General features: G+C 50.3%; 2 protein-coding genes and 1 long non-coding RNA gene across 5 annotated transcripts in view; 2 read left to right on the forward strand and 1 right to left on the reverse strand.

Annotated features, from left to right (window-relative positions):
- Positions 1–18,127, forward strand: part of FAM3B (FAM3 metabolism regulating signaling molecule B) — a 30,638-nt gene extending 12,511 nt beyond the window's left edge. For all 3 annotated transcript variants that reach the window (XM_045195964.2, XM_045195968.2, XM_024559811.3), the window contains exons 2-8: positions 143–286; positions 1,371–1,494; positions 1,789–1,847; positions 2,739–2,789; positions 4,250–4,337; positions 5,734–5,866; positions 18,002–18,127. In XM_045195964.2, coding sequence (XP_045051899.2) covers positions 143–286; positions 1,371–1,494; positions 1,789–1,847; positions 2,739–2,789; positions 4,250–4,337; positions 5,734–5,866; positions 18,002–18,091 — 689 coding nt within the window. In that variant the 3' untranslated portion in view covers positions 18,092–18,127. The remainder of the gene's footprint in view (positions 1–142; positions 287–1,370; positions 1,495–1,788; positions 1,848–2,738; positions 2,790–4,249; positions 4,338–5,733; positions 5,867–18,001) is intronic.
- On the reverse strand, positions 7,721–14,714 carry LOC128779981 (uncharacterized). The gene is made up of 2 exons (XR_008426000.1): positions 14,126–14,714; positions 7,721–13,578 (listed from the first exon to the last, which is right to left on the reverse strand). It is a non-coding gene; the product is annotated as an uncharacterized lncRNA (long non-coding RNA).
- A 3,501-nt stretch (positions 18,128–21,628) lies between the features above and the next one.
- MX2 (MX dynamin like GTPase 2) overlaps positions 21,629–27,428 on the forward strand; it is a 30,486-nt gene continuing 24,686 nt past the window's right edge. The window contains exon 1 of the mRNA XM_024559822.3: positions 21,629–21,830. The gene's annotated coding sequence lies outside the window, so the exon portion shown is untranslated. The remainder of the gene's footprint in view (positions 21,831–27,428) is intronic.

The raw sequence follows: 27,428 nt of genomic DNA on the forward strand, positions 1-27,428 counted from the left end.
CTTGGGAAACCCCACAACTCCTTTAGACCCCATAATTCAGCAGAACTGGCCGGTGGAGTCCGGCAGGGCTGAGACAGGACGCGTGGAACGGAGGAACAGCCCCAGAGGGCTGAGCACCCACCCCCGCCTTGTGTGTCTGCAGGCACTCTGAGGGCAGTGCTCTTCGCCGGCACTTGTGTGTGCGCCTGGTACGCCGGGTACCTGCTGGCAGAGCTCATTCCGGACGTCTCCCTGACTGGCGTGGGCTATTGCATCCAGAGCATCAGCCAGAGGCCCATCCTCAAAGGTCAGTGCTGCGGGTCCCGGCAGAAGGACATCTCTGCAGTGCGGCGCGGTGGCGGGCAGTGGCTTCTGGCCACTTCCAGGTGATGGTAATGACAATGAGGAGGAGGAAGTATGTGCTCCTTTTGTTTCGGTGCCTGCTCCTCCCGAGGGAGACTCCAAGGCAGCCCGTGATGTTGGGAAAGCAGAGAAACTTTACATGCAGGTTGTGTTAAGTAAAACTGCGTATTTGGGATGCAACTCAAATTGGAAATTATAAAATAGTCATTCAAAATGACGTTGGATAAGGTGTGGGGCGTGAAAGTAATAATCTGTACCGCTTTACAAAATCTCGGGAGTAGATATGCTGGCATGTTTTTAATATAGAAATGATTATACAAAATTAATTTAAACAAATACAAAAAACTGAGTAACGATAAAAAAGTTTTTGGTAGAAGCCATTCTTTATCAAGTTGAATTACCTTTTAGGATGAAAAAAATAAAAAGAACTTTCTAGGAATTGACTGTGGCCGGGGTGTTGGCATCTGATAAGGTTTCCACAGTGGATTTGCCCGGGACCAGAGAGACCAGCTGCACACAGTCCAGGGTGGAGCCCGGCACGGGGGGGGGGGGGGGGGGGGGGGGGGGGGGGGGGCCCTCCGAGGGCTCACGCTCTCATTCTCCCCACTTTTCTTCCGAAATCAGAAGTCTGTGCTGGACACGGCTTCCCCTGTGAGCTGCCATCAGCACCAGGCCTTTGGCAGAGCCGAGCGTGTCTGTTTGACAGCGAGCCATGGGCAGGGAACCCCAGCTCCTAAAATTGTCACGCCTGCAAAACACCCTCTCCATTTTATATACTTGTGATTTTAAGACAAAAGCAGATTAAATTAACCTCGTATCTTTAGGCGAATTTCCGAAGCTCCTCATCAAAACTGGTGACTCCTTTCCTATTTCTGCCCCCTTCTGTCCCCCCTCCCCCCACTGCGGCCCATAACCTTGCGACATGCGGGGGGTGAAGTCCTGGGGCAGAACGGCTGCGTTCACGGTCAAGCAGTGAGCTCTTTTTGATAAAGCCTGACATGACCTTGTTATGTCCTTGCTCATTGCAGCCCCAGTCCCCAAAAGGCAAAAATGTGACCACTGGGCCGCGTGCCCCCCGAACACCTATGCCTACCGGGTGCTCAGCGGCGGTGGCCGGGACAAGTACGCCAAAATCTGCTTTGAGGATGAGCTGTAAGTGCCGGCGTGGGACAGGAAAACCTTTGTCTAAATTCTAAGAGGAATGCAGTTTCCAGGTTCCCCGAGGGACTGAGTCCGCAGGAAGTTGGGGATAGGTGTGTGTGAAGTGAGCGTGGGGGGTGACTGTCCCAGGAGCTGGCTCAGGCCGCTGCATGTCTGCAAGGGACAGGTCGGTGTGTCGTGGTGGCTGGGCAGGGACTCTGCCAAGTGAAAACCTGACCTGGCAGGGAGGGCTCCCTCTGCCTGCTAAGAAAGGAATTCTTTCACTCACGTTTGTTTGCCTTTCAGGCTCATAGGAGAAAAGACTGGAAACGTTGGGAGAGGAATAAACATTGCCATTGTCAATTGTAAGTTATCAAACGTTTTCTTTAAAACTCCTCTAAAAGCCCTGTGATTGGATTTCCAAAGGCACCTTGGGTTTTCCATGGTCTTTGCACTTGATCTACTCTAGGTTTTTATTTTAATGCATTTTTAAAATATGTATTTAATTATTTTTGCAACACCTCGCTCTACAGATTATTTATGGTTCCTAAAAAAATCACAGGCCTGAAACCAAATATAGATTTAAGAACAAACCAAAACAAAGGACTGGCAGAGGCAGGGTGAAAACATGCAAGCAGACCTGGGCCCACAGGCCGCCCCCCTCCGGATCTGAGCCCCACTTCTGCTCTCGGATTCCAGGTGGCCCAGAAACTAGGGCTTCAGGGGAAGCAACGCTCGGCCTCCTCTCAGGCCTGGGAAACAACGTCCTGTCAGGATCTCCACGATGGGTGGCCGCCAGGGACCCCCAACAATAACAACCGCAGTGGGTCTGGGACAGGGCTCTCCTGCCGCGTCCCTGGGAGCAAGCCGAGCACACCGTCCAGGAGGAGGGGGCGGTAGGCACCCAAGACAGAATGGCCCCATATGATCATCGGGAGGGGACCCCAACGAAGCAGAAAGGGCTGAGGGGGGACTCCGGGGTCTCTGTGGGAAGAGGCAGGTAGGACAGGGAAGGGCAGCATCAGATCTCCTGGGAAGCAGGCGGCAGGAAGTTGCAGAGCCGCTGAGGGTCCGTGTCTCTCCGCCCACATCGGAACCGCCCTCCAGGGCAGGCAGCCACCTCACAGGTGCGGTCCTCACAGCAGCCACGCTCCCTGGAAGGACAAGGGAAGACACAAGCCACACTGAGAATTCTGATGCCATAAGCCCACCGCGAGTCCCGATGAACTTATAGAAACTGTTCCTTTTATTTTCAGATACAACTGCGAAAGTGATAGCAACACAGTATTTTGACATGTATGAAGGTGGTAAGAAAATTCTTTTCCTGTTACAATTTAAAGGAATTGTAAAACTAAATTAAGATTTAAAAAAATCAAACAAATGCCAAGCATTCTTATTTTGTCTGCTAAGGAAATTGTGAGAAGTTCATGTTGAGTATTTTAAAGATTTTGTTTATTTAGTTTTAGAGAGAGGGGAAGGGAGGGAGAAAGAGAGAGAAACATCAATGTGTGGTTGCCTTTCACAAGCCCCCCGCTGGGGACCTGGCCCACAACCCAGGCATGTGCTGACTGGGAATCGAACCAGCGACCCTTTGGTTCGCAAGCTGGCACTCAGTCCACTGACACACACCAGCCAGGGCTCATGTTGAGTATTTTAGAATGGTCATCCATACGTCCTCTTAGTCTCTGAGTTCATGTACTACAGTTTGAAGGCATTGTCTAGAAAATTCCTTTTCTCTGGTCACACTTCTCCTGGATCTTTCCTTCTGTTCCCTCATTGGATAATGGGAAAGAGACACCTTTACATCGAGTATCTGTCAGATAATACCATCAGCACCCAGCCCCCCATCATCCGCACCCTGTGTCTGGCGCCCAGGGGCCTTGGTGCCCACTCTCCTTCATGCTCTCTCCATTCTGGGCGCTGCGTCTTGGCTACAGTTGCCAGTCAGGACATACCAGCCCCTCTTATTTTTATTTAACGCTGGGAGTTATTGCCGTGTTTTGCCGTGTACAATGCACACCCACGGTTCTGTGCACAGTATACACGGGATTATTATACCCATTATCATACCCATGGCATGTAATCATTATACCCATGTATAACATGCATCCTTATTTTCCCCTCAAAAATTTGGGCAAAAAAATGTGCATTACACACGGCAAAAATATGGTAAAAAATTAGTCTCTATAAAGATAATGGAGAAGAGCAATGAGAAAAGCCAGGGTGCCATTCACGGGAATTAGGCATTTTGCTCTGCAGCTAACTTACGCGTAACTGTGAAGAGCAAGCGCCGGTGGAAAGTAATGGGGTTAGAGACTCACCTTTCTTTTTTCCTGTAAGGCATAGACAGGCCCCCTCTCGAAGACTGCCCCACGCAGGGTCTGGTCTGTATTCCCACTCCGGTCTGCACATCCGTACCTGGAGCTGCTCTGATCTAAGATGCTCACGCGTGGGTCTGGGCCGCAGGAGTCTCTGCAGGGAACGCTCCACCTGGGCCGCCAAGGTTGCAGCTTGTTTCAAGTTAGATCAGCAGATCTTTGGGACCTGATGGTGCCCTGACCTCAGATGGCCCCGCCCTGAAAGCCCAGCAGCCCTTTACTAGTAAAGAGCTGGCGTGCCCTCGTGCCCTCGGCATGGTCGAGAGGGGAGTTCTGAGAATCAGAGGCCTCCCAGTGGATGCAGGCACTGAGGGCAGAAATAGCACAGCACACAGGGCCACAGTCCCGGTGAATCACGCCCCTAAAACTGGTTTGCATTGACCCCACAGATAACTCCGGCGCAATGACACAGTTTATTCGGGGTGCTCCAGTGAAGTCTCTGCTCTTCATGGTGACCCACGATGATGGCAGCAGCCGGTGAGTGTGCGCAGCGTCTTCACAGCCATGCGGGGGGACAAGGCAAGCCAGTGGGACCGAGTGGGCCGGCCCGGTCAGGCTCCCTCTGCACCCTCTAGGAAACAAGAGGCCAGGAGGCGTGATGCTTCTTTAAGGAAAAGGGGTGGAGACTGTGATGAAGCAGACTGCGTTTCAAAGACACGACCAGCCAGTGGAGCCCCTCAGTACTAGAAGGGTTCTGTCCGGTCACACGACAGAGCCACGGCTGAGCATAATTAGAGTGGCGCAGCCAGGAAAGCTACACCCACGGGGGACTTACAGAAACAGGAAAGGAAATTGAGAACATTTCTCTTATAGGCGGAGCCAAAGAAGGAAACACACACGTACACACACATGTGCACGCACACACACACATGCAATGTTTTCCCTGGGGAGAAGCTGATCTGACCCCGGGTTTCTCCACCCCTGCTTGTCTAAGTAAAGGTGAATCTTCTCTGCTGACCTTCCAAGAATCTCGAAGTGCTTATTTGAGTTACTGTGAATTTCCAACACGGGGCTCCTGAACACAGCATTTCCTGGATTACTTTAACCTCAGGTTTTATTTTTTTAAAGATTTTATTTATTTATTTTTAGAGAGAGGGGAAGGAAGGGAAAAAGAGAGGGAGAAGAACGTTGATGTGCGAGAAATACATTGATTGGTTGCCTCTTGCACACGCCCAGTTGGAGACCCGGCCCACAACCCAGGTCTGTGCCATGACTCAAGACTTGACAGTCAGGAATGGAACCAGTGACTTTTTCAGTTCACAAGCCAGCACTGAGCCACACCAGCCTGGGCAAGATTTTATTTTTAATAGAACTTCTTACCAGACTGAAGTTTTTTTGATGCATATGTGGAAAAACTCAGATTTAACCCAGTTTGGAAAATCTGAACTTGTTACTTTTTTCTTTTCCTTCCTACCCACCTTCCGTGGCTCACTCACGCTGCACCCTTGTGCAATGGGAATAATTTTTAGATTTTTTTTTCTTTTTGGATACTGGCCTTTCTGAATAGGAAAGGGACAGTTTTGACCTTTGCTTTCATCTTTCCGCAACTTCTGCCACCTTATCTTGTGGTCAGTGAGCAGGAGGGTCAGCAAGGGAATGGTGTCGTCTGAGAGCGTGGGTGTGACTGCACCGGACGACACAAGGGCTTTTCAGAGCTAAGAATTTAAAGTCTGTGCCCCAAACTGAGTCCCGCAGAGTCCTGGATGTCGCCACACGTTTCACTAGAAATCTGGCATACTCGACCGGCATGTAAACTCAGCCTGGTTATACCCGGAGAGGAGCGGCTTCAGAACCCTCCGTCTAGGACAAACGCGCTGTGGCACACGGGGGTCCCCACGCGAGATGTTCAGACGCGCTCCCTTTTGTCCCCCAGACTGAAGGAGGATGCCAAGAAGGCTATAGAAGAACTTGGGAGCAAAGAAATCAGGAGCATGCAATTCAGGTCAAGCTGGGTATTTCTCACAGCGAAAGGCTTTGAACTTCCTGCAGGAATTCAGAGAGAGAAGGTAAGTGGCAGTGGTGTTTTTTTAAGTACAGTTGGTATATGATGTCATACGGGGTCTGGCAGAAGCAACACCACTGAGCGTGGTTGGGAGGGTACATGAATGCCGCGCACGAGATGGACGGCAGTTTGAACATTTCACCTAAAATGTCATACGGTGTGCTTGAGTGTGATATTGTTATGTACAGAATTAAATGCTTATGATTTTGTAAAAAAAGATTTTTTTAAAAGATTTTACTTATTTATTTTTAGAGAGAGAGGAAGGGAGGGAGAAAGAGAGGGAGAAAAACATCAACGTGTGGTTGCCTCTCACGTGGTCCCTACTGGAGACCTGGCCTGCAACCCAGGCATGTGCCCTGACTGGGAATCAAACCAGCGACCCTTTGGTTCGCAGCCCACGTGCAGTCCACTGAGCTACACCAGCCAGGGCAATACAAGATTTTTATGTAATAAAAAAGGGGTGTTACTTGTGCCGGACCCTGTATTAGTTCCAGGTAGACGATACAGGGATTCAACATTTACATACCTTACAATGTAGTCACCACAGTAAGTCATGCAAACTTAGCACAAGGGGGTTGGTTTTTAAACATCCCTCCCCACAGCTGGTTAGTGTAGTGCGGGCTGTGATTTGCTGGTGGGTTACGACTCTGTCTCTGAATACAGCCTTGTGTACAGGACACACCACACAGGGCACTACGGAGATGGTCCCTTGGCCTGACCCCTTGGTTCTCCGCTGAGGGTTCCTCATTCCTAAGTCTGGGAAACGTCCCACCATCCACTCAGTAGATGCTTGATAACATCATTCCAGGGAAAACCTGCCATGCTAAGAAGTTTGGAAACCTTCCCCGTTAGATCAGCATTAGAAAGGCTCTTGGCTGAAATTTCAATTCTCAAATCTCTTTGAAGTAGAAAATTCCGAATGGGCTATTGGAATTGATTTTCCATCACGCTGCAGCCCCCACAGTCCTCTCTCTCCTTGGCCCCCTCGTGGGGATCAGATCTCGGTGGGACTCACCGTTAAGGTGGGTCGGCGGCCACCCGTGCCTGTGCCCCTGAAGCTCATCTGACGGGGAGGACACCGGACGCTGGACAAACACAGCTCTCGCTGCTGCTGCTGCTGCTGTTGTCATAACCTGTTCGTGACTGATTTGAAGTCCTTTTATTTCCCGAAGTGAACAGCAGGAGAATGAAGTCCTAATGTGTTAACTTGGTCGCCTGTGAAAATTCCAGCTGACGGGTGGGGACATGTCATGGGATCTATAAGCTGATGCCCCCAGGGATGATGACACAGTGTCTCTCAGACAGTGCTGCCCTGGGAACAGAAAGGGAGGGAGCTGGCAGCCTGCCAAGGAGCGAGACGTCTGACTCTTCCTTCAGAAAAGGGTCTTCTCTTCTTTCCGTGAGCTGCAAACTCAGAGGAGGCAGAGAGATGAATGTCTCCAGCAGGGCCCACAGGTGGCTTCTGACCGCAGGCGAGGACATTTGGTCCCGGTGCCCTGGTCAGGCTGTCCAGTATGGTGATGGGTCTGGGAAGGAAGACAGACAGAAGCAGGCGGGCCCCTGGGGGTGGAGAGGAAGGGGGCCAGATGGGTGTGATTTCAGTGTGGCCACACAGCCAGGTAACTCATGACTGACGCCCAACGGAAGTTCAGCAGCTTCTCTGATGCCCCTGTTGTCACCCTCCGGAAGCTCAGAATTCATGGAAATTTCAGCACGCATCTCAAAGAGCATGCTTTCTCTGTGTAACCCCCATGTTCTTCTGCATCCAGGAAGCCAGTCCTGTAGAAACACTTACCCGAGGCCCCTGCCTCTGTTGTATCCCGTACGCGAGCAGAAAATCAAATGGAGACGTGTGGAGTGCACTTAGATGGTACTTTATTTTTACCTGCGCAGGGGCGAACTCCCAGGGTGCCCGTTAAGGCTGCAAAGGGGAGTCGCGCCGAACGCTCACAGGCTAGCTCTTTTATACGGTGAGAAGCAAGCAAGCAAGTTACAAAAGTGGGAGTTGCGGTTATCTCTGCATAGCTCTGGGGTCAGGAGGAACTATCTGTCTGTCTCCTGTTGATAAGAACCATCTGTCTGTCCCACTTAATTTGTACCCTCAGTTTAAAGATAAGGGTCCAGACCCGAGATGAGTCTGGCACCCAAAGTTTTATGGCCCTCTAATTGGCTGTAACTCAGAATAAGCCCTCTGCAAATCACATATTGTTTACCTTTACCCTTACTTTGGCCAACAATGTTGTTTCTCTCCCCTATCTATTCTGGTGACCTTCAAGAGGTTTTCTGCTTAGCAATGCTTAAAATTGGCTAGCCCTCTTTCCTAGCTCTCAACATTCCCCCATTTCCTTGTTGGCACTTATGAGTCAAATCCTTGAATCATACTAATGATGGGGCCACAGGTTAAACAGAGGAGTATAATTAATAAAGGCCCACTAATAGAGGAAATCAGGGTAGTCAACTATGGGGACATCTTAATAGATTCCTGCGTTGGTTCTTCTAGATTTTCTCATTCTTTTAGTCTCTGGGTTAAGACCTTGATACTATCTCTAATTATCCCTGAATGATTAGCATAAAAGCAACAAGTTTCTCCTAATGCTGCACATAATCCTTCTTTCCTTAAGAACAATACATCTAATCCTCTCCGATTTTGGACAGCTACCTCTGCTAAGGAGTCTACCAGTCTTTCTAAATCAGCTACCTGATCTTGCAGCAGAGATATGTCCTTAGAGAAAGTCTGCAAAAGCTGCCTTAACTCTAAATCTCCCGAATGAGGGCTGCAGCACTGAGTGCGGGGGACCCTAAGATCCTAACAGTGGCTACTATGGGTATAAGAAGGGGAGTTTTTTTTTCCTAGTCCTAGAGGGGAGAACAAAATCTGGGTTTCCTGCATAGAGATACACTTGGGGAATTATGTACCCAGTTACACGAAATTCTTGATAAGAAATTGGTGGCAAACAAAGATATATTCCTTGGAGGCATATAAACCAAATACCCTCAGGGGCTTTCAGTAATCCTGGATTCTTTTCGGAGGAGTGGGTCATGTTCCTTGTTGTTAAACAACGATTTCTATAATCGGCTTACCTAAAATGGTGGTGTACCTACATGGCTTAGTATCCAATTCCTAATATTCATGCAGGCTCAGCTTATAGAGCCTAGGGGTTCACTTCCTCCCCAAACCTGAGCACAGGTTCCCTTAGTGCCACCTGGGCTCACTGAACCTGTAAGTGAGCAGCCAGGGGCAACCTGGAAGCAGCATAGTAACTGGGAGCAGCATACTAACTAAACCATTATCTACTATATTCCCCCCTTTTGATGCAAAAAGTTGTTCTCGGCTCCTTTAGCATCACTATAGAGCTGGCCATAGTTCTGGGTATCAGTAAACTGCCTTAGTTTCTGGTACTGATGCTGATAATTCTGAAGGGCCAGCACCTTAGCTACTGCAGTACGAGTGACTGTGGCTTCTAGATTCTGAACTAGGGTCTGTAGGATGCAAGGCCCTAGGCTTAATCCCCAGAAGAATTATGAGTAAGGGGCCTAGGAATGGTACACCTTGAGTTCTGGACCCTATTACAAATCCCTTCCTGGGACCTCCTCTTGGCTGCACCCTGCTTCAATCCTTCCTTTCAGATATATAACCCCTTTATAATTATATAAAGGACAATGGGCGAAGGTCTCATCTTCTTGTAACTGCTTCCGGCTGGACATGGACGTTGTCCTACCTAACCTTGGGTCAGGGGTGCCCTGAAAGGGGGTGCAGCACGGAGGTAGTCCTTTCCTGTAAGGGGAAGGACCTTATTTAATCCAAGTCAGTTGGCTGTCACTGCGAAGTTGCAAGCTCGGTGTCCAAAGGCTGGCATTACTGGACAGTTGGCATCCTCGTCGTATTCTGGAGGTGACAGATTTGGCAAGAGAGTTGGAAGGCACAATTAAATCATAATTACCGAATCAGAAAGGCAGGCACCTAGGTAAAGAATGGCTTATCTGGAGGAAGGGAAGGTGTATGAGACATGCTACACCTATCCAAAACCCTGTGGCTCACTACACTTCACTCAGGCTGAGGGGAATATATCAGGATTTCTCTCCTTTCAGATCTCTGGGCCCTTTCTGTCTTGGCTATTAGGACAGAAAAGGGAAGATAAGCTCTGAAGTGAAGCCCACAGATCTCTCAAACCCTTTACCAACCCAACTACCTAGTTTAACCAAACTAGCTGAGTCTCAGGGGTAGATGATGAAGATGGGCTCCTTAAGTGAGGCCTATATTGCAACCATTCTCTCAGGTAATGAGGCCATAGTCCCACGCCCTATGAAAACAGAAGGAGGAACACGCAGGTTAATTTACACAACCACTCCCAAGCCAGTCTCTATGCTGGTGAGACTGTCTTTTGGGAAGACATTCAGTTGCAAGGCCCTTGCTGCGATGACATACAGCAATGGCAATTTGACAGGCCCTTCGTGCCTGTAAATTGAACATCTTCGGTAATATTACAAACCCAGTTTCAACTTTCAAATGAAAGCAAACTTTCAAGACAGCTGCATGATTCCTATATCCAATACTGAGCATTGTGATTTTCCTTAGACCATGATTTTTCTCCTTAAGAGCACCCTCATCGTTATTAAAGAGACTACTTTGAGTCCAACGTTTAATTCTGCCTGTTCGTTTGCATAAACACACCAAGAGCAGCCTGGATCGCCTATGATCTTTAAGTTCGCTTCGCTGGAACTCACTCAGGGAACCTTTAGACTGACTTCAGTCTGCCCCTCAGGGCACAGAAGCAGAGCCACACATCTGCCACCTGGCTTCACCTGTACCAGTTGTTTCACTTAAATCCTTGAGGCTTTCGTTGTGCCTACAGGTTCCTTTTTATCCATCTTTCAGGAAAGCAACCTTCGTTCCTTCCCTGGAAAGACTGCCACGAACCACACAATCAACCAAGGTGCCAGGCTTCTTCCTGTGGGCTTTTGCTAGCTTCTCAAGTCAATCCCAGTTCCTCGGGGCTTCCTGGTGACAACCAGAACCCAGACATGCCTCCTTCAGGCGTGACATTCCAGTCAAAGCATCGGTTAACAAACTATTAATGACTGGTCTTAATGGATTTATGCAGAGAAACCTTATGTCATTACTCACTCCTTCAGAATGCCAAATTCTGGAGGGATCAGGTAGGGAGAAAAATACCAAGTGCGAAGGAAAATCCTTTTCCTTCTGATATCTACTAAGATTGCATCTCTATGCCTTATACCTTCTATTACTGGCCCCACACACTTTCTTTCCAAAACTTTCACAAACTTTTATAACCTTTTACACACCTTTTTACAAACCCTCTTCTATCTTTACAGCTTCCCATAGACCTTCTGCAACATCCACTAACCTTCTGTATCCTTTCATACATCTTCATTTACATATCTTGCACTTTCCCTTGTTCACTTTCCTACAGAGTGTGAAGTTTTAACTATCCCTGGAATCCTCAATTTTCTTTTCAGAGAAGATACAGAACAAAATCTAAAACACAGACGGAGTTCTATAAGAACAGCACACAGGTAGAGGCATCCTCTTGCACCGGTGCGTCTACTGGAGCCTCCGCAGAGACATGCCCTTCAGGTCCGGTCTCTTGGCAGAGACATGCTCCTTTGCCTCAGGCTGAAACACACATCAGGCCCAAATGACCCTTCCTGGGTCCTGAGTGGCAAAGGCATTCTCTCCAACCGGTTACAGGCGACCTTCACTAGGTATTCAGGTGACCCTAACTAGGTCTTCAGATACAGGGGGTTTCTGATTAGAAACGGAAGCAAAATGAAACTACATTACCATAAAACCAGAAAACAAGTAGTTGAGGTTTCCTTTCCTCCAGGTTTAAAACTTTCACAACCTTTCTACATATTTTTGCCCATCCAGATTTAACTACAGTCTACCTTTAATCCCTGCTCCTTTCCCACCCTGGGAAGGACTGTACTTAAACTCAGCACTTAAACTCAGTACGTGGCAGCCAAAAGTCCCTACCAGTACAGGCATCTTCTACTCAAAGTCCCTAGATATGCAGAGATATCCTGCAGCTTTCTTAAGATTAGACCTTGCAAACGCCCCATCAACTCCGCCCTCTGGGCTGAAGTTCCTTTTGGCAGGGCTTGCTGCCAAAGGACTTCAGTTTCCGTGGTTACCGCAGCCCCCGTGTACCGCTGCCCTTCCTTAAGGAAACTACTGCTATCCGAGAACAGAGCGAGCTCTGGTTTTTTGTATGCCTCATCCCGCAAGTCTGGGCGCATGCCTGTGACCTGCTCTAATATTTCATGGCAGCTATGCATGATGGTTGGATCAGGGGCTGGAAGCAGGGTGGCTGGATTCAAGGCGGCACTTTTCAGGAACTGGACTGATGGGGAATTCAGCAACTGCACCTGGTACTGAGTTAGCCGTGCATTAGACAACCAGCGATCAGGAGAGGATTTCAAAATTCTCTCTATATGATGCTCCCCAATTATCTGCAAATTCTGTCCAAGGGTGAGCTTGCTGGCCTCCTTCACTAGCATGGCTGTGGCAACTAGAGCTCGTAAGCAGGTTGGCCACCCTGAGGCTACTGGGTCCAATCTCTTGGACAAATAGGCCACGGGCCTTCCCCAGGGTCCTAAAGCCTGGCTCAGCACTCTCTTTGCAATGCCTCCGTTTTCTGCCACAAACGGCTGGAACGGCTTTCCTAAATTTGGCAGGTGCAGATACCAAAGCTGCCTTAAGCGCCTCAAAGGCTTGGTTCTCTTTTTCAGTTCAAGTTATATTTCCCTCTTTTCCCCTCGTAAGTTCATGGAGAGGCTTGGCCAATTCTGCAAACCCTAGAATCCAGAGGCGGCACTATCCTATTGCTCCTAAGAACTACCGCACCTGCCTGTAGTAATCTTTCTAGGAAAGCAGCGGGAGATTCCTCCCTCCCCTTCTCCCAACACAATCTTTGCAACCTCCCTATAAATTCTTTCCCTTTCTTCTGAGGTAAATAGAGTCTGACAATCATCCCAGGTTGGCTGGTGAGTCCTAAATATAGTTTCTAGTAGGGAAATTAATCCCTGCGGTTTCTCAGAAAATGGGGGATTCTGGTGTTTCTAATTATACAGATCACTAGTGGAGAAAGGAACATATATCAACCGAGGGGGTGCTCCAGCAGGGGCACCCGGTCTGGGCGGTGCCTCACGGAGTGGCAGAAGTGCCGGAGGTGCTGGGAATACTAGAGCCTCCTCCCCTTCTCTAGTTCCCCCTCGGGTGTGAGGAGGGCTCGAGAGTGTCCCTCCCTCCTCCGGCTGGGTAGAATGCGGCACTTCCCTCCTAGGGTAGGGAGGGAGCGCATTCAAGGGGTCTAACATGTCCTCCCCAGGTCCTGGTAGTGGTGGGGGTAGAGTTTAGGCACCCTCCGCCCTCTAGGCGCGGAGGGCTCCGGGAATTTCTTTTTGTTTTCCTCTTCCCCCGGCTAACAGAACCGTTCTTCCGCGGGAAGCACTCCTTCTTAGACATTTCTGAATATAGCCTGGCTTGTCTGGGGCTATATCTACCCACACATTGATGTAAACTATCTGATCGGGGTGTGGGGCTCTATAAACTGTGGCCCGAACTGCAAACAATACCGGGAGGTCGAAAGTCCCCTCTGCAGGCCATCCGACACCAAAAGTCAGCCACTCTAGCTGGCAAAGAGTCCGCAGGAACTCCGGATCGAGCTGCACGCTCACGTAGCCGCGTGCACGACGCTGGAAATCAGAAAAGTTATTCAAGATGCAATCAAGCGGGGAGTTCGGGGGTGGACTCCCGCTGGCCCATTTTCACAAGGGTTAGTTTCACGTAACTGAGACAAGCACAATATCGAGACAAACAGCTAACGAGGTCGGAGGATATTCGCCTCGCCCGCCTGGCCTCTCCTCTCGCGAGGACTTAGGTCTGTCTTAGCTAAGGCTGCCCGCGTAGAATTCGGGTTAAACTCCCAGCCGTTATGCCGTATGACAGACTAAGGAACCGCAGGTTGGGGCCCACGCACACTCCGTAGGCTGATGCCGGTGGAGCCACAGACACAATCACACTCTCATTCTCACTACATTAATAACATACCTCCGACAACATAACACAGACAAACACGACAAGGCCGCGCGGCACAGAGACAAAACCTATATTCGGAAGTGGCGTCCCACTATTCTCCGAACCCCTGGGTAGGGTTCCGGCAGCGTCCTGCCTACTACCTCAGGGCAAAGCCTCCGGAGGACTGAAACCAAAACCAAAACAGGATCCTGACAAATTACTTACTGAGTTCGAACTGTCCACCCAGTCTCCAAAAGCAAAACTCCCAAAAGGGAGATCCCGCTGGGGCCTCCAAATGTTGTATCCCGTACGCGAGCAGAAAATCAAATGGAGACGTGTGGAGTGCACTTAGATGGTACTTTATTTTTACCTGCGCAGGGGCGAACTCCCAGGGTGCCCGTTAAGGCTGCAAAGGGGAGTCGCGCCGAACGCTCACAGGCTAGCTCTTTTATACGGTGAGAAGCAAGCAAGCAAGTTACAAAAGTGGGAGTTGCGGTTATCTCTGCATAGCTCTGGGGTCAGGAGGAACTATCTGTCTGTCTCCTGTTGATAAGAACCATCTGTCTGTCCCACTTAATTTGTACCCTCAGTTTAAAGATAAGGGTCCAGACCCGAGATGAGTCTGGCACCCAAAGTTTTATGGCCCTCTAATTGGCTGTAACTCAGAATAAGCCCTCTGCAAATCACATATTGTTTACCTTTACCCTTACTTTGGCCAACAATGTTGTTTCTCTCCCCTATCTATTCTGGTGACCTTCAAGAGGTTTTCTGCTTAGCAATGCTTAAAATTGGCTAGCCCTCTTTCCTAGCTCTCAACACCTCGACCTCTCATTACTAATGATCAGGTTTGGACACCCCATGTGCTTGAGACCTCACGGACTTGTCCTCACGAGTGAGGCATTCCCGGGACTCTGGGTGGTGGCTCTCCCTGGGCTACCACTGCCTGGACCTGCAGGCGGGTGAGATGAGCTGGCACGGCTGGGAGAGGGGGCTTGGTGTCCAGGGTCAGGTTCGTCAGGGGCCACATGTGATCCTGAACAGCCACTTCGCCTCCCGGGGCTTGAGTTTTCTGATCTGCGTAAGGAACTGAAAGCTAGGTAATTCTTCAGCAGCTGAGATGTGGGTGTGTGCCCCACTGACCCTTGGCCTTCCTCGGGCTGGCTCTGTGGAGTGAATCAGGACCACCTTCTCTTCCATCCCATGTACCAATCCGGCATCTTATGGATCTCCAGACTTAACCTATGTAGCTGTGTGGCTGTAGGCAGGTTAGTTAACCCCTCTGTGCCTCAGAATCATCCCCTGTGAGAAAGGGGTAAAGACAGCTCCCGCATCTTACAAGAGTCGATAAGGACAAGGGGGAGCAACATGTGGGGCTCAGCAAGGAGCTGAGCATAGAGCCCTGAAATCCAGAGCAACTGGGACTTTCCTTAGCTTCCCCTGCTCTTTCCAACCCATCCTCCCCAAACTGTCCTTCCCAACCTAAGCCTCCCCCAAAAAACACAGACGCCCAGGCCAACTGGACTAGAGTCTCAGAGGGAGGGGCCCGAAGGGGGTTCCGATGTACGGGGAGGGTGCACCCACTGCACTGACTGTTTTCTGAGGAAGTGGAGGCCCTGGCCCATGTGCACATCCACACTCCCCCTTCACATCCCAGCTGGCTGTTTTATAGCCATGGCCAAGCAGATCCTAAAATTCATACGGAAATTCAAAGGATCCAGATAGCCAAAACAATCTGGAAAAAGAAGAACATTTTCCAACTTCCAAACTCGCTACAAAGCCACGGTAATCAAGACAGTGTGGTACTGAAGTAAGGCAGACCTATCAACCCATGGAGCAGAATCGAGAGTCCAGAAAGAAAACCTCACTTTTTTGGCCAGTTGACCTTGGACAGGAGTGCCAAAACCACTGCGTGGAGAATGAGTGGTCTTTTCGCCTTCTGGCGCTGAGACAACGGGTCACCCACGTGCAAGAGGATGAACCTGGAGCCCTGTGTCACACCATTTGGGGACATTAAGTCCAAATCAGTCAGATGACTAAATTTAGGAGCTAGAACCCTAAACTCTTAGAAGAGAAAATGTAGCCATAAATCTCTGTGACCTCAGATTAGGCAGTGATTTCTCAGATACAACACCAAAAGCACGAACAACAAAAGGAAAAAACAGATACCTTGCATTCAATCAAAACTCAAAACTTTTATGCATCAAAGAATACCACCAAGAACATAAAAAGATAACCTACAAAATGGGAGAAAAACATTGCGAATAAAGGACTTACACCCAAAATGTATAGAGAACTCTCAGAGCTCACTAATAAAAAGACAAATGACCCAATTAAAGTGGGTGGAGGATCTGAATACACATGTCTTCAAAGAAGACATACAGATGGCCCAGAGGCACATGAGAAGATGCTCATAATCGGCCATCAGGAAATGCAAACAAACGCCGCAGGGAGACACTGCCTCACCCTCCTAGGTGGGCTGTAGTGAAAAACACACCCTAAGACGGGTTCGCAAGGGTGTAGAGAATTTCGAACTTTCAGGCCCTGCTGCAAGAAATGTAATATTAGAGCTGCTTTGGGAAACATTCTGTCCCTTTTTCAAGAAAAATTAGGCATATAGTTACCAGGTGACCTAATAATTCCGCTCCTAGATATACACCGAAGAGGATGAAAACATGTGCACAAAAAATATGCGCATTAAAAGAAAGTGGACATGAACGTGCATAGCAGCCTTATTCATAATTACCAAAAAGTAGAAACAAGTCAAATGACTTAGTGTATAAAAATATGTAAATAATATACGGTGTGGCCGTACACTGGAATGTCGTTCAGCCATGAGGAGGGATGAAGTGCCGATACACCCGCAGTATGGATGGGCCTGGAAAGCACGCTGGGGGCAGCAACCAAACACAAAAGACCGCTCATTTCACTTACCGTATTTTTCCGTGTATAATGTGCACTTTTGTGCCCACAATTTGGAGGGAGAAATAAGGATGCACATTATACGTGGGTAGTGCCTGAAACACCTGTATCTGTTCTTGGGTTTTGTAATTATTTGTTACATAAAATTTCTTCTGCCATTATATCTTCAAAAATAAATGCTCAAATTCTTTATAATACAAAAAACAAGTATCTAAATATAAATAAACTAAAAATCAAATTAAAAAATTCAAACAAAAGATTTTTTTTCCTGAAAGTCTGGGCCAAAAATGTGAGTATACATTGTACATGGCAAAATATGGTATATGAAATTTCTAGAGTAGAGAAAATCCACAGAGAGAGAAAATAGACTAGCGGGTCCCTAGGGCTGTGAGGGGTGGGGAGTGACTGCCTGTGGGTGTGTGGTTTCTTGTGCAGGGGAGGAAAACATTCTAAAATTGATTATGACAGTTGCCTGCCTCTGTGAATATAGTGAAAGCCATTGAAGTGCACACTTTGGGTGTATTTTGTAGGGTGCACGTTATATCTCAACGCTGTTATATAGAAAGAGTGTGTAACTAGAATTCCAAAGGTTAGAATGCATATTATTCTTCTGGAGTGTAAGTGAAGGCACTCCATTATCTGCGAAAGAACTGAAGATGTAAAAGGCTAAGCCTGCATCAATATGAACTCGCCTTTGCTGAGCTAGGAATTCTGCAGTTACCTAAAAAAATACATAGTCCCACTCCCGAAGAACTAGAAACTCAACATTGCAGCTATGCTGTTCAGTCCAGCAGCGGCGAGCCAAACTTGCATTTACGTTTATTAAGTGGGCATTGCATTTATTACAATTAAATAGAACTTAAATTCAGTTCATCACTCCCACTAGGTGCATTTCAAGTGCATTATAGCCGAACGAGGCTGGTGCCTACTCTGCTGGACAGTGTCGATCACAGAATGTTTACATCATTGCAGAACGTTCTGGAGCTGCATTAACACCTGGCTCTAATAGTATTTGGAAGCACGTTGAGAGAAAATCAAGCACCCAGAGCGAGTTGGAGCAAATTCCATTCTAGGAAGCAATCAAGAGGATAACCTCCTAGCTATAGGACTTTGCTCATGGCTGACACATTAAATATTTGTTGATTAGCAAAACAGGAAAATTCTTTTCTTTCTTTTCCACAGATCAACCACTCTGATGATGCAAATAACAGATACTTGGGCTGGCCCGCAGAAATCCAGATAGAAGGCTGTGTACCGAAAGAACCAAGCTAACATTATGCAGACAATAAATGGTTTTTTATAGACAAATGGATCATGGAGTGGCCTGTGAATCTTACCCAACAGTCAATATTTGATGTTTTAGGTTTTGTCATCAACCAACCAATATTTGCTGGTGGCTCAGCACGCAGTATTTTTATGCCAATCTGTGTGTGTGAAGATATCCATGAGCAGGAAGACTGCAATGGGTGGAAATTGTTAAATGAAGGGATCCACCCCGGAAAGGAGATGGTAGGGGGAGGTAGCCACTGCGTGCCCGTGTGTGGAGTATTCTTTGTGATCGCATCTGGACCCTGCAGTCCCGACAGCTCTGCCAAGAGAAAACCTTGACTCCGTCATCACTGAGCAGCCCCTCAGCTGGGCAGTCAGCTCCTGGGAGAACAGGCAACAGTCAGAGCGCTTAGCAATTCCACCTCGCCCAACTCCATTTGAGCCCTTGCTCTCTTCCTGTGGGTCCATGCACAAATCTGGGCACCTACTGCCTTCTGCCTTCTGCCACCGGGGGTGCCGTAGTGAAGGGACACAGTCTCTGCCTCCCTTCCTGCAGGGGTGACACACCACTGGCCAGCCCCTGTTTAACGGGGTGGGGAGGGAAGACAATGGCCAGGAAGCAGAATCTCAACGGACTGAAAAAATGCTGCGGAGAAGGGCAGTTCCGCACTTCATTTTACACAGGGCTATCAAAGCGAACTGTGCGGGAGTTACAAGAAATCCGTTGGTAGAGATTAGGGAGGTGGGAGAAAGCAAAGGGGGCAGGGATCTCTGGGACTGGATAAAAAGTAAAAGCAATAGCCGCATCCTTCTTTTACATTTGTGGGTATGGGATGGTTAACAGTTAACAATTAACATGATGATAACAATGAGGGGATTTATGGTCTCTGCTCTGGCTCCCTGGTTGTGCCGTGAGATTCTGGAAAAAGGCAAATGACTTTGATATCCTGAAGGTATGTTATCTAGCATATTATCCTAGACACACACGCATACACAGACCCGGACAGCTCAGTCAGAGTAAAGATGACCTTCGTGGGAAAACACTGCCCTCGGACCTGACTGCCATGAATGGACTTTGGTTAGAAAGTTTTCACTTCAGAGCGTCTCTGAGTTTCTAAGACCGCCATGCAGGCCTCCCCTGAGCTGGTGGGGCTCAGTGTGTGGCCCCCTTTTTCACCCACAGTTCCCTCCACCTCGTTGACTTGGGGAAACGGTTTGCCTGGTCTCCTTTGTATGTGGGGAACATGCACCTGGAAGGAGAGGTCCGTCAGAGAGTGGGCCCGCTCTGGCTCAGTGGGCTGGCGGCCCAGTGAGCTCACAGGGGCGCCGAGAACCGGCCCTGTGCTCTGAGGCTGCTTATGGCGTGGGGTTCCTTCCCGGGGCCTGTCACCACCCTCTGGCAACAAGGACCCCGTGTCCTGCAGTCAGAGCGTGCAGGTGAGCAGCTGCGGGTGAGGGGTGTGTGAGGGGGTGCTGTGCTGATGGGGAATGGAGGGTCCCCCAGGTGTTCGTGCTGAACTAGCATCACTCTGTCCAGCTTCAAAGGTGCCTTCTGTTAAAAAAAAGAAACAAGCAGCCCAAATGGGTCACTCGTGCTAAGCCCATGTCACCAAACCGAGCCTTAAAAACTAACCGGACTGCAGTTCTTCCCAAGGATGTAGCAACCCTAACTGGTCAGTCTGCAATTGCAGGGTCCACAGCAGTTAGGTGTTCTCCAGGATAGGCCCCTTCGGTCCCCCAAAGAAAGATGCCACAATTCTTTTTTTCCGTCTTCCGCCCCTTCTGCCTATGGAGACCTTTCACTCAAGCAGCCACGGAGAGCTTGTCTTCTCTCTATCTGCGTGCGAGATGGGAGGCTGCCCCATTCGCAAATCATTAAAGCCATTTTGATTTTTAAATTCACTCAGTTGAATTGTTTTAATCCTCCCCTGAGGATATGTTTATTGATTTTAGAGAGAAAGCAATGGAGGGGGGGAGAAACATCCATCATTTGCCTCCCTTATGAGCACAGACCAAGGATCAAACCCATCTTTTTGGTGCTCCGGGATGATGCTCTAACCTACTGGAGCACCCGGCCAGGGCTACTCTGTTGAATTTTGGTCTTTTAACACTTGTGTCTTTCCTAGAGCAGTGGAGGTGCTGGCCCATTAGAAAAGCTATCCGTGCAACAACAGAAACTTCACCCTGCAGAGTTGCTGGGTCTGCCCAGAGGACCCAGGTCCTCAGCTCCCACTGGGACTCTGGGGTGGTGGGGCCAGTATTGGGTCCTGGAGGACAGACCATGAAGACGCCCCATGACCTCCTAATGCCTCCATTTTCACCCTGGCTGCTGTGGCTCAGTGGATTGGGTGCCGGCTGCCAACAGGAAGGCGGCAGTTTCAATTCCCGGTCAGGGCACATTCCTGGGTTGCCGGCCAGGTCCCTGGGTCGGGGTGCATGAGGGGCAACAGATGGATGATTTTCTCCCTCCCTTCCAATATATTTTTAAAAAACATTTTCTAAGCCTCTGAATTCCTTCTACAAAGAAAAACTTGCCCACAAAAGCTTTAAGTAAAGAGGTGCTCAAGATTATTTTCTCTCCCCAAGCCACCTGCCATCAGTCCTGCCGCTCCTCCTCCCCTTAGTCCCCACCCCCAGGACCTTCTGCTTCCCAGAGAGGTAGGGACTGCTCCACTTCGAGTCACTTTAAAAAAAAAGGATTATTTTTTCTTAATTCATAGAGTTTTGGAAAGAGGGTGGGAGTAGAAACAGACCTGAGGCCGGCTCCCCCTCCCCTGCCCCAGCCCCACACCCGGGGGGCTCCGAGGGGTTTCCACCGCTGCTCTGGTGGTGGCAAGGGTTGGGGTCTCTCCACTCCCATCAGAGCCCTGGGGAACCTTGGGACGTGTGGGGGGGCCCCCTGCCTCTCGGCAGGTGAAGTACCTGAAGATCAGAGGACCACGCAGGCTCTGGCGGAGTTAGGATTAGGGTCAGGATTAGGGTTGCAGTCCCAGGCCTGGAGCCTGGGGTTGAGCCTGGCTCCGCCCTTTTCCTGTCTCACCCAGCTGCCTGCGAACTCTCCGGTTTTACGGGAATCTGTTCACTTCCCCTCACTGGGTAGCCAGCACTTATCGCAGGGCGGTGAGAAGGGGCGACATCTGTCTGGTGCGACTCAGGCTTGAAACCAGCAGAATGTCTCAGGACTTTCGAAGCATATACATGAGTAAACACCCCGTGCCCCAGAGGCCCAGAATGGGCATCACATACCCAGGGGCCATCTACACGCATTTGAAAGAAACAGTGAAACTCTCAGTTCCTCAGTCACATGAGCCACATTTCAAGGGTTCAGTGGCCTTCTGTGGCTGGTGATAGACAGCACAGAATAGAACAGTCCCACCACTGCAGAAAAGTCCCCTGGGACAGCACTGCCCTAAGTCCCTGGCTCTCTGAAAGCGGCCCCAGGGCAGCCTCCCCCAAGACTTGTTAGCAATGCAGATTGTGGTCCACGCCCCAGAGCACCGGCCGCAGTCCCTGGGGGTGGGGGTGGGGGGAGCTCTCTGTTCCCAGACACCCTGGGGAGACTCATTAGAAGAAAGATGTTGATCTTTCAGTTTCATTTCTGTGGTCAGGACATTGGTTTCATTTCTCTGTCTGTTGGTGAAGAGTGGAGAGGAGTGTGATTCACACGCCAAATAAAAGGGAAACGCTGGAAAGGAGAGACGTGATTTTCAGACCCCTGGGTCCCCATCCTGAAGGCTTGCAGGTAAGGGCTGGCCGGGCCGGGAGGGCTGCCTTACAATGTCTTAACAAACAGATGTGACTTTTCTGTTTTTATTTTTAATGATATTTTATTGATTATGCTATTACGGTTGTCCTGATTTCTCCCCTTGTGTCCCCCCTCCACCCAGCAATGTCCACCCCCTCGGCAACCCCCCCACCATGGTTCACATTAAGTTCTTTGTCATAAATGCTTTGGCTACTCCATTTCCTATGCTGTACTCCACATCCCCATGGCTACTCTGTAACTACGTGTTTGTACTTCTTAATCCCCTTGCCTCTTCACCCCGGATTTGACTTTCCAAAGGATTTCCTGGTAAACCTGGCTGGTGCTGGAAGGCAGGAGCCATAAGATAAGTTTCTTATCTTGTTAAGACCCGTGTGGGTGCTGCTCCCCCATTCCTTCACCCCCACTCACCGCTGGCCAGCCCCCGGAGGACACATTCCAGAAAGGGAGTGGCTGCTCAGGAAGCCCAGTGCGGCCCTCCTTCCTTGCGGGGTCTGTGAGGCGCACCCATCTGGGGGTGGGGGGGAGCTTTGGGCCTGTGTGATACTGGGGTTTATAACAACACGAAATGTATTGACTGTAGTCACCGTGCAGTATGTTACAGCCCACAGTTAATCACACTGAATTGTGTGTCTGACCGTTGCCGAGAGAATAGATCTCAAAAGTCCTCCTCGTCCCAGGAAAAGAATGTTGTAACCGTGTGTGGACGGGGTGTTAACTACACTTACTGGGCTGATCGGTTCACAAAATATGCAAATATAAAAAAAAAAAAAAAAGAAATACAGTCTATTTTTTGGCCTGTGTCTCAGTTCCCGTCACAGAGCTCCTAAAACCCTAGGGATTTCCTCGGTGATGAGAATGTTGTGGTTTGTGAGGTGAATGAGGTCACATTTAGACAGCTGCTGAATGGGAGCTGGTCACCCAATGCTGTGATTAGAGGGTCCCCAACTGTCAGCTCCACCCCCAACCTCCAGGGAGGGGACAACCTGTCACCGATGACTCCGGAGGAGGCCGAATCAGTCACCCAGAGTCTGATTCCATCAGTCGTGCCTGTTTTGAAGCCTCCATAAAAACCCCGAGGGTGGGGATTGGTGAACACGTGGAGATTTGGGGAGAGCAGAGGACCTGGAGAGGGCGTGGGGGGCCCGTGCCCTTTTCCCCACACCTCGCCCTATGTGCTCCTCTGTCTGCCGGTTCCTGAGTTACATTCTTTTGTGATACACCAGTGATTTGGGAAGGAACATGTTCCTCCGAGTTCTGTGAGCCGCTCTAGCAAATTATTGGAAACCAAGGAAGGGGTCGTTAGAACCTCTGATCTATAGCCAGTTGGTCAGAAACACCAGTGACAACCTGGACTTGGCCTTGGTGTCTGAAGCGGGTGGGAAGGGGGCATGGGCAGGCACAGCGTTGTGTAGTCCAGTGCAATCTCCAGGCAGATAGCATTGGGGCCGTGGGGGTGGGGGGTGGGGACACGTAGGGATTGGTGTCAGAATCAGAGCCTGGTCCCTGGGCTTCGGGAGCCCTTTGTGTGGTTCTGGTGGCAGAGGGCCACCCTCCTGAGGAGGACAAGGCACCGATTTCTAGCATTTGCTGATGCCCTGTTGTAACGTGCGGTGACTTACTATGCCTTCCGATTTTTACTTGGAGACATTGAGGCCAAGTGTTCCCGGAAAGCAGTGGCATCTGGGGGGAACAGACTGGATGTAAATCCTGGAGCATTAGCGCCCTGAGGCTGCTGTAACAAGGTGCCACAGCTCAGTGACATAAACGGTAGAAACTGATTCCCCCCGGCTCTGGAGGCTGCTATCTGAGATCAAGGTTTCGGCAGGGGTGGCTCCTTCTGAGACTCTTCCTAGAATCCTTCCTTGTCTCTTCCAGTGTCTGGTCTTTGCCAGCAATCCTTGGCTTTGTCTGGGACAATATCTCCAGATGCTGTGGTGGCCCCTTCAGGTCATGCCACCTGCAAGAAGAAACCCAGGCCACATGGTCACCCATGACACACGACCAACCTGGCAGATATTACCGGACGGTCAGACAGCTTGCAGTCCCCCTGCCCTTCACAAAGAGCCGCGAGGTTCAGCGGAGGAAAGGCTCAGACTTGGTCTCCACTTCCTTTCTCTTTCCTGGAAACTGTGATAAAATCTCAGTGGGCCCGTTTGTTGTTGCATGCTGCTTTGAAGAGAAACTAATTCCTCATGAGTGGGAAAGCAGGCAGAACACCCCCCCAGGCCCACCTGAGGGATCATGAAGATGTAGCACAAGATGCCGGGCCTAGGGAGGGATGTTCTGAAATACAGCAGCTCTCTCCTCCCTGCGGTGTGGCCTCCGCAGCAGACCCGGGCTGCCGTGCATCCAGGAGGCCAGGCAGGCCTGGGAATGCACGCAGGGCGCTGGGATTCAGGCCCGTCATCGGTCCTTCCAGGACTCCCCGCAGGCTCAGTGCAGCCAGTGTGTGGGAAGCTCGAAACACACTCAAGTCAAAAACAGTCCAGAGAAAGAGGCTCAGGGCAGGGGAGCGGTCTCCTAGAGGGGCATTTCTGAAATCTGCCTGTCACTGGTGGCATTCTGCCACGTGGTTCCAAAATCTGAATAGCTTTACTGTTTCCTTGATGTCAACGTGAACTATTGTCCATTGGCAACCCAAGGCTCTGACCTTCCAGTGGGGGGGGACAGTACCCCTATTGCTTAACTTGTCTGAACTCCCCTGCATGGAAAATTCAGGATGATGTAACTGAAGTGAGCAGAACACATACCTCTGTCTGGGGCCCCTGAGGAGCAAGCCCTGGGCCCCTGGGACTTCTGCCTGACCCCCTTCCTGGAGACAGTGCAGACACAGGGAGAAGACAGCCACCTACAAGCCAAGGACAGAGGCCTGGAGCAGGTTCTTCTTCACAGCCTCATCCGGAACCAGCCCCCAGGCTGTGCGCTTGGCTATGGCAGCCCCAGTGAAGGAGTGACCAGGCTAGGACAGTTCCAAGTGCAGGGTTGATTTAGGCTCTCGTGGGTGGGTGATGCAGACCCATGACGAGGAGGTGTGGGCTGGAAAGAGAAACCACGCCTGCTCTAATCCGTGGGGATCATGGAACAGAATGGAATAATTTTGTCAGCAGAATTCTGGTGTCCCCATGACTGATGGCTGATGGCATGTATTCAAAGAAGGCTGCAAAATATAAACTAGGGCCTGTTCTAACTGCTGTCAGAGGAGAGTTCAGCAGGAGGACACATACGCAAGCCACAACTTCCCCACAGAGCACAATGTGGCACTCTCAGGTCCCTGAAACTCCAGCCTCTGCCGGAAGGCTCCGCCCTACAGGCCATCAAAGGTTGGCTCCACATTTCTGGTTTGCAGGCACATCCTCAAATACTTCTTCCGTGAAGACTTGACCCGGGGAAATAACACCACCCCCAGTATATCTACCCCGCTTGCTGTCTTCCTCCCAGAACCCGTTCTTTGTTGGTTGGCTTGTTTACTTCAGGGCCTCCCGCTAGAATGGAGATGCTGGGAGCGGGATTTTACAAGGCTGGTGTGGGCGGGGATGTGCCTGCCCCACTGGTGTGCAGACTGGGCCCTGGAATTGCTTTCCTGGGGCTGTCATCCCCAGATGCCCCAGGTGAGGGCAGCTTAAACAACAGATGGTTATTCCCTCACACTCCGGACAGTGGAAGTCTCAGGTCAGGGTGCAGCAGGGCCGTGCTTCTGAGGCCCCCTCCTTGGGGTATAGACAGCCTGTCCCCAACCCTGGGGCCTGGTCCTCTCTTCTCACAGGACACCAGCTACATGGGATTAGGGCCTGACCTCACGGCCTCATTTTTACCTTTTCACCTCTTTGAAGGCCCATCTCCAATGAAGCCCCGGTGGGGGGACACACAGTTCAGCCCCTAACAATCCTCAACAAGTATTTCTTGAATGAACGCATGAACTAGGCCTCCTTTTCTTTTTTAAGATTTTATTTATTTATTTTTAGAGAGAGGGAAAGGGAGGGAGAAAGAAACATCAGTGTGTGGCTGCCTCTCACAAGCCCCCTAGTGGGGACCTGGCCCGCAACCCAGGCACGTGCCCTGACTGGGAATCGAACCGGCGACCTTTTCATTCACAGTCCGGTGCTCAACCACTGAGCCACACCAGCCAGGGCGGCCTCCGTTTTCTAAGCGGGCCTGACACACACAAAACTGCGGATGTGCGCATGTGTTTTGAGGAGAGGGAAGATTTGGGCCCAGCATTCAGAGAAGAGGTGCCGTCGATACAGGAAAATTCAGTTGGGGCCACACTTTTTAGGGACTTGGTTCTGAGAAAAGGACACCAAAATTTCTAGAAGGAGTATTGACTCGAGATCCGGCCCAGGAAGTCAGGGTGCCTCTGCCCAATGTCAGGAGGGAGAGAGGGAGGGGTGGGGCTGAGGGATTGCAGCTGAAGAAGGAGTGTAAATGGAATTTCCCAAGTCCAACTGAAGGAGTGCCCGAGGCCTTGAGACTCTAGTCCCCCACACTGCATCAGTGCCCCGAGGCTGCGTAGCAAATTACTGGAGCCTGGCAGCTGGAACAACAGAAACGGACTGTCTCCCAGTCTGGAGCCCAGAGCTTCTGATCAAGGTGTTCGCGGGGTTAGCTTCTTCCAGAGACTCCTTCAGGTGGCTCCTCCGTGTGCTTGTGTGTGTGTGTGTGGGGGGGGGGTCTGTCACCCCAGTCTCAGCCTCTGTCTTCCCGTGGCCTCTACCGCCCTGGGTCTCAGCATCTCAAACTTCCCCCTGCTTGCCTTATGGATTTAGGGCCCGCTGTCATTTGCATATCCTTACCTTAATTACATATGCAAACACCCTTTTTCTAAATAAAGTCACATTCAGGATTCCAGGTGGCCATGAAGCTGACGGGGTGGAGGAGCCACCTTTGGAGGAACTGCCTCAGTCCTTTCCTAGAGGGGAGGGTCTGTGCAGGTGGAGTGGGAGGTGCAGGAGGGCTCACGTTGCCTCCAGTTGCCTGCTGGGGCCTGAGCCCTGATTTCACCAACACCGGGAGCTTCCTGTATTTAAGTTTCCTGACCCGGAAAAGGCAGAACGCAGATTAGCAACTAACATGTAGGACTGTTGTCAAAACAAAACAAGCATAGTAGAGCAGCCCTAGGTGGGTGAGGCCAGCCCCTGCCCCCCCCACCACCAACTGTTTCTCACAGTGCTGCCTTTATCTGATTCCAGGCCACAGACCCTGGGAAAGGAGACTCACACCCTCACCCCTCGCAGACTCCCCAGCAGACTGACCGAGTCTGGGGGACAAACAGTGGCAGGGGTGGGGGAGGGCACCAGGGCTGGCTTCCAGAGGGCCTGACAGATGCCACCTCCCATCTCTCCACACCTAGCAGTCTCCTGCTTGATCCTGAGCCACAGGTGTCTCAGAGTACAGGGGGACATCCACACTCTCCCATGGAAATGTGGAGTCCACTGCCCCTGTCCCCAAGCCCTGGGGACCCATGGAGACCCCACTTGTTCTCTGTGTGTATTTGCCACCCACAACCCCTCCCGCAGACAGGGGTCCTCTGCCAGGACCCTGGGCTCCCCCATGCCTCTGTGCAGTGGTGGGTTGTCC

Source organism: Desmodus rotundus, chromosome 2, assembly GCF_022682495.2.
Source record: "Desmodus rotundus isolate HL8 chromosome 2, HLdesRot8A.1, whole genome shotgun sequence".
Taxonomy (NCBI): Eukaryota; Metazoa; Chordata; class Mammalia; order Chiroptera; family Phyllostomidae; genus Desmodus; species Desmodus rotundus.